The sequence below is a fragment of the Apium graveolens genome, chromosome 5 (genome assembly GCF_009905375.1).
Source record: "Apium graveolens cultivar Ventura chromosome 5, ASM990537v1, whole genome shotgun sequence".
Classification (NCBI taxonomy): Eukaryota; Viridiplantae; Streptophyta; class Magnoliopsida; order Apiales; family Apiaceae; genus Apium; species Apium graveolens.
In genome coordinates, this window is record NC_133651.1 from 231,042,957 (window position 1) to 231,049,197 (window position 6,241).

Below are 6,241 nucleotides of genomic sequence, written 5' to 3' on the forward strand. Positions count from 1 at the left end.
GACACCAGCAGCAGCACTCGCTAACATTACTGCGCAGTGGATCCTCTTTCAAGTGCAATGCTTGTGGAATTTTTAAAGCTCAAGAACCTGATTCCTAATCCTTAATATGTCATACATGTCACTATTGGATCCACAGCAGTTGTACTACCTTCCCTGGCACCAAATTTTTAATTTATTAGATTAGTCCCGATTTGCCCGTGATTAAAATATCATTACCAAACATTAAATTTATTAAGTTAGTACTTGCGGAGAATGGAACATGATGAGAGTGTATAATAAATAAATGCGAGTTGAATAACTGTAAAGAAAAAAAGAGTTGAATATTTGTAGTGGCTTAATAAGGAAAATCAAGACATTAAGATGTGAGAAATTGTGGATACTTTTTATTCATCATCGTCACATGTAGACAATTTCTGCAATTACAATCAGTAAAAAAAAAAGAAGGGGAAATTTGCAACTAAGTAATTAACGTTCAGCTGTTCTTTGATCTGTGTTTCTCAAAGGTATTAAAGGAGTTTGCTTGTTAGATGTAATTTCTGATCTACTTAATTTGAATTCATTTCCTTCCCCAATCCCCTCCGACTGCTTGCTTGGATTGATATCACCATCAGGTTTGGGGCAGGCTTTTGAATGCTTCTCGTCAAGAGGTAGTGCACGATCCAAAAATTGATGTATCATCTCATATGCGGTGAATGTAATAACAGCAGATGGAGTTGTTCTCAGTAAGTTGGTACCACAGCCACGATATAAACCAGAAAAACCTTCCCTCCGCAGCAACTGCTTCAGGCAATCAATGCCCCCAGCATATTGGGGTTGTGAATTCCTGACCTGCCCTTGTTCTTGAAGTCTAGACCTTATTACCTGGTGCATAATAGATGCCATAAAGTAAAATAAAGCAAGGCCCTTCTATACTGGCGACCTACAAAGAGGTGTAAATAATTACCTCATGTGGGTACGTCACAACAGAAGCACCTATTTTAGCAAGTGAAGAGGCAATTGCGACTTTACCGGCACTTAACTCACTAACGTTAGTATTATCTGAAAATTATGAACATGCTCACACTTAACTTAGTTGTATAGAGCTTAATAAGTGTCAACCAATGTACTAGAACAAGAACAAAATATTTACCTTTCTTCGCTAAATAGCATTTTATATTTTCATATGCAGGAAACTGGATGGCTACATGGCTTATCCCCACAAGAGAAGGCAAAAGGCCACTGCATTTCACACAAAATTAAAACCATGGAGTCGGAAGTGATGGATGGGACCAAAAGTATATAAATAATTCTATATGCGCATAAATCATAATATATTAAGTACATACTGGTGTTTCGTGACCCTAAATGGACCAATTGAACCTTCCGACAAATAAAGTAAAGCATAGGCATACATATGAGAACCACTTTTACGACTATTAGATGGAACATGATTCAGGCAATGAATTTAACACCACAAAAGACTCCGATAATATGTCATAAGTTGAGAAGCATATGAGGAAGACAGACAAAATTTTCACATTCAAAATTAAAATTAATAAGACGCACCAACCTGTACCATCCCCGAATCCCTTCCTCGACCAAAATTTGTCTCAAGGCAGAAAGTGTGCTTTTGTAAGGAACCACACCAGGTCTCATGCCCTGTGTCTAGTGAGATGAAATTCCATATAAGTATACATGGCAGATGATGAGTAAGATAAAATTGGAACCAAAAGATAATCAGTTGACTGGCATTCGTCTTGCAACATATTTTATGGTGATCACTGGAAAATCATTATTATCGTTTTCCAACAGCTATGTGCAGGCAGAACTCAACAGCTCATCAAGAAGATGACATTGTTCGCTATTGATTTAAGATTCGATCTAACCCCACAGATTATATTAAAATGGAAAGGTTGTCCACTTAACCACCATGCATAATAACATATACATCCCCCATCTCACAATCCGACACACACACACACATATATATATAATAGCTACATTTTAAGGATATCTTTTAAAAGGTCTTTACCTGCTGCTGGGCTCCTGATGATACTAGAGGGTTCCGAACAATATTTAAGGTTAGTCAAGGCATGATAAAAATTCAATTACGATAATTGCTAATATTGTCTAAAGAATAAGAAATGGGATTAGTTCTAAAAAAACAAGAAAACGAATATAACAGAAAGATGCAATTTCCTTTCTTCTTCCTTTTTTTTTGTAGTTCAGAAGCAATGCAATATAATTTGATGCCAGCTGAGGGGAAAAGCATTATATTCTAGAATTCACATCATCAAAGGCTACCTGGAGTCTAGTCTTAACAACCCAGAGAGGATTTGTTGCGATTGCTGTCGCTGCCCCAGCTCCTGCAGCAGCCATAATATTTGCCCCGAATGTAAGCTGGCCACTGCTGTCTGCTTTAATTATCAAAAGTTTAAAGTTGTTCAGTAACCATTCAAGTAACTAAAGTCCAAAAGTCCATTACTAAAAAGTAATGTAATTGTCTTATTTTTACATCCAATAGATGTCAAAATATTACACTAATCAAGCAACAAAAAAGTTACCAACCATGTGAATGGAGTAGGCTTTTGAGATTCCCATACACTGCAAAGTACACCTGCATATGGAGGTATTATTTCTGTTACTCGAGGAGAGATACATATAAAGTTTGATAAGATGTCACATGCCAGTTCAGAGTATGAAGAAGGATAAGACTTCTAATTCGAGCACCCACAATAATTGTACAAAAACAGTAAAACCAAATTGTCTATAAATCTTCTTTTGTCTCCCAGTAATGAAAAATTAAATACGAAAACAAAAAATTCCTTCTTTTGGTCAAGGTAGCAAAGCAGTTGATAAAAGTAAATATATTTAGATAAATTGTAGATTTATGTCAAAAATAGTTAAGACAAACAGCACGAGTGGCTATTATAGTGTTCCTGCGAATGGCTTGTTTCAAGGTCTTTAAAAAAAGAAAGATTACAATCCTAAGAATTTGGTTAAATGAATTGAGCAGCTGCCTGCGACACATGTGAACTTTCTAAGCATTTGTTAAGTATTTTTCAGTTATATACTTATACCGGGCACCCAGGTTTTTAGTTAATGAAAAGAATCGAAGAGAAGGGAGAAGAAAAAAAGTTTATTTAAAATGCTCCCAAGTTTTTTGTTGAGGATGATAGAAAATTTTGAAATAATTCACATGGAGGGAAATATTTTAGAAATGCATGTGAGATCCTCTCCCATCCCAATCATCCCATTTTTGGAAAGAAACTATTGGGGACAAATTATTTTCTCTTAATCTTTTCTTATCTCTTCTCAGAAAACTCGAGAGCGCAACTTGAGAAGAAAATTTTAAAAGTACATTTCCCTTTCTTTTCTTTTCTCTCCAAACTACAACTTGGGAGCACAGCATAAGGGAAAAGAAATGTAAAAAGAAAAGAACCAAGTCTCAGAAAAATACCGCTAGGCCAAAATAGGTATCCAATTCTCTTGTTTGGTTCAAGGTACCTTTTTAAATAAATTTCAATAATAATACTACTGAAAGATAGGGGAAGGATTTAAAGCCCCTTTTCCGTAATATTAACAAATGAAACTGGAAAGCATCTCTTCATAAGCTTATCAAGAGAAGTCACTCACTGCCCAGTTTGGAAGAAGAGCAGCTAATGTCGGTGACAGCCCACGATATAATCCCTTCACACCCTCAGCTCGTATTATATTTTGAAAGATGGTGACAATAATGCCTCCTGGTCACCAAAAAATTGTAAGGCAAAACCCTGAAAAAAATAAGGACAAATAGACAGGAGGCAAAGAAAGACGGAGTAAACAATTTGGAAAAAGAAGCTGATTTGTGATCCACTCGTATATTGCATATTCAATAGATGACGAGAAATTATACTGATTATATGCTTTTCTTTAGTTTTCAATTTCATCGAATATTTTAGAATTTTAATACCAACAGAAAGAAATACATAAACAGTTCCTTAAATTTTATATGCAACAATAAGCAGATCAAACTTGTTGATAATGATATACATGCACCTCCAAATACATGCATTTTATGAACTTCTCTGCTTACACACATACCTTTACGACCAGAATGGGCAAATTCAGTTAAGCCATGGACTTGTAATCTTGTCTTGATCACATCTAATGGACACATTATAGTGGCAGCTATAGCACCTGCGGAACATTAAAAATTAAACAATTGTACAATAAATCCCACATCCTAACAAAGGATCTCGATTTAGTATATCAAATTCATCTCAGAACCAGGAAACTTTATTGATTAATTGAATTCATCAATTAAGGAAAAAAGTTACACTGTACGTATTATCCTAGGGACCAACAAAATGTATTATTTAATCGAGGTTAATAATCAATCAAGTAATAATTTTTACTTTTCTGTTTCATTTTTCCGAGACCCAGATACATAAAACTGTACTCTACTTCAGTACTTCTAAGGTAAAAAAACTCATTCTAATCAAAACTTTATATGTTTGCCCTCGTAATCAACCCTCAATTATGCAACTAATTTCCTCCTCGTGGCTATTTCCTTTTCATTTCAGCTAGTAGCTACGTACTAAATTTACTATAGTACAGCCTCGATCAAATGATATTTTTTGTTAGTTCCGACAACTACAGTTTACTATCAACACACTGAATTTTTCCCCGGATTAATTAACACATTTCCCTGGAACGGTCCCGTCCCGAAAGACATAAATTGCTAAAGATTTTAGTGTAGTCTACGTTTAAGCAACAATTAGCTCAACAAAAGCTAAAATGTATATCAAGATCAACGATCTATGAACCCGAACGAGATAAAATGTAATGTATGACACAATTATGCTTCTAAATCCAAACCCTAGCTGCAACAATTAAAGAAAGAAAAGAAACAAAAAATGAGACAATTAGGGGAAAATTTACCAGCAGCAGCGCCGGCGCCGGCGTCACAAATGATGTCCCTAGCGCTTCGATCACCGCCGGCCATTTTGATTGAGCTTCTATTCTACAAAATCTAAGACAATTCCAAACCCTAACCCTAATTTTATTAAAATTAATTTTAAGTTTTAACCCAATTTGAATGAATTGAATATGAATTCGGTCGGGTATAAAAAGCAATTACTTACATTACGAGATTAAACGTATATCATATATATATATGTAGAAATTGGGGGAAACTAGAAGTTGGGGACGTGTTTTGACGCTCTCAAAAATGGAGAAACACGGTGGTCTGACTGACCCGGCCGACTTGTATTTTGGATTTCGGACAAGAAAAAGAAAGCTTCTCACTTGCAATAGAAAAACAAGTGCACAACAAAAAACATAGCATTTGTTTTTATCAAACTTGTACTACTAAAATATTTATTAAATAGTAGTTATATTAATTGGTTTTAAAAATGTAAGAGTTTTAGCCTGCAAATGAGTGAACCAAACTGAATTTTTAACCTCGTAAAAAATATATATAATTCGAGTTCAAATTTTTATTGAGTTAAAATTTTTGTTTGCGCAAGACACATTAAAAAAATTTTGAGTGAAATTTTTTATTTTATATAAATAAAGATATATACAAAATAATTGAATACATAAACATAAATTAAATAAAATAGTTATACAATCTACCATGTATTACGATTTAATCATATAAAAAATTAAAAATATATAAATTTAATAAAAAAAAATAAATAGATCAAAGAAATGGGTAAAAAAATTTGCAGATAAATACACAATTATTCGTTATATATTACGTGATAAGTATGTGTTCATAACATGTTTACAAGAATAAACTAGTAATTAATATATTTATTTACGAAATATATCAACGAGTGTCTTCTTTCGTAATACCGACGAACTTGTTCACGAACTATATTAACGAACTTATTCACGAATATTGCAATCAAGCTTGTTCGCGAATTTTCGAGCCCAATTGTATTGTACTTAATTTCAGCTCATTTAATAAACAAAACCATAAAATTGTTTTCATTCGATTTGTTTATAAATCGAACTGAGCTCTGATAAGTGAATTTTATATCTACTTGGAACGCTTCATTACAAGTTTAAGTTGGTGTTTTGGATTCAAGTTATTGGTATTTTTATGTGTTTTTGCATTACATGAACTAGTTGGATGAATAAATGAGTTTTTCAAAGAAATATGCTGAAAAGAGACCATTCTCTAGTTGAAGAGCATCTCGATAGCTTCGCGTGGACTGTTGAATCGTCGAATTCTGACGAACGGAACTCAAACTGCAGCAAAAACAAGGAAATT

The 6,241-nt window shown here is 33.9% G+C and overlaps 1 protein-coding gene across 2 annotated transcripts; it reads right to left on the reverse strand.

Moving 5' to 3' along the window:
* Nucleotides 1–361: 361 nt before the first annotated feature.
* LOC141724928 (nicotinamide adenine dinucleotide transporter 1, chloroplastic-like) lies at nt 362–5,292 on the reverse strand. Of its 2 annotated transcripts, none has more exons than XM_074527241.1 (9): nt 4,903–5,292; nt 4,063–4,158; nt 3,616–3,722; nt 2,548–2,596; nt 2,284–2,393; nt 1,550–1,644; nt 1,130–1,218; nt 944–1,038; nt 362–861 (listed from the first exon to the last, which is right to left on the reverse strand). In XM_074527241.1, exons 1-9 carry the CDS (start codon nt 4,964–4,966, stop codon nt 466–468), a joined length of 1,101 nt encoding a protein of 366 aa, XP_074383342.1. In that variant the 5' UTR covers nt 4,967–5,292; the 3' UTR covers nt 362–465. The 2 variants fall into 2 exon arrangements, with proteins under 2 accessions (XP_074383342.1, XP_074383341.1); XM_074527240.1 differs by having other exon boundaries at nt 2,284–2,396; nt 4,903–5,291.
* Nucleotides 5,293–6,241: the final 949 nt, after the last annotated feature.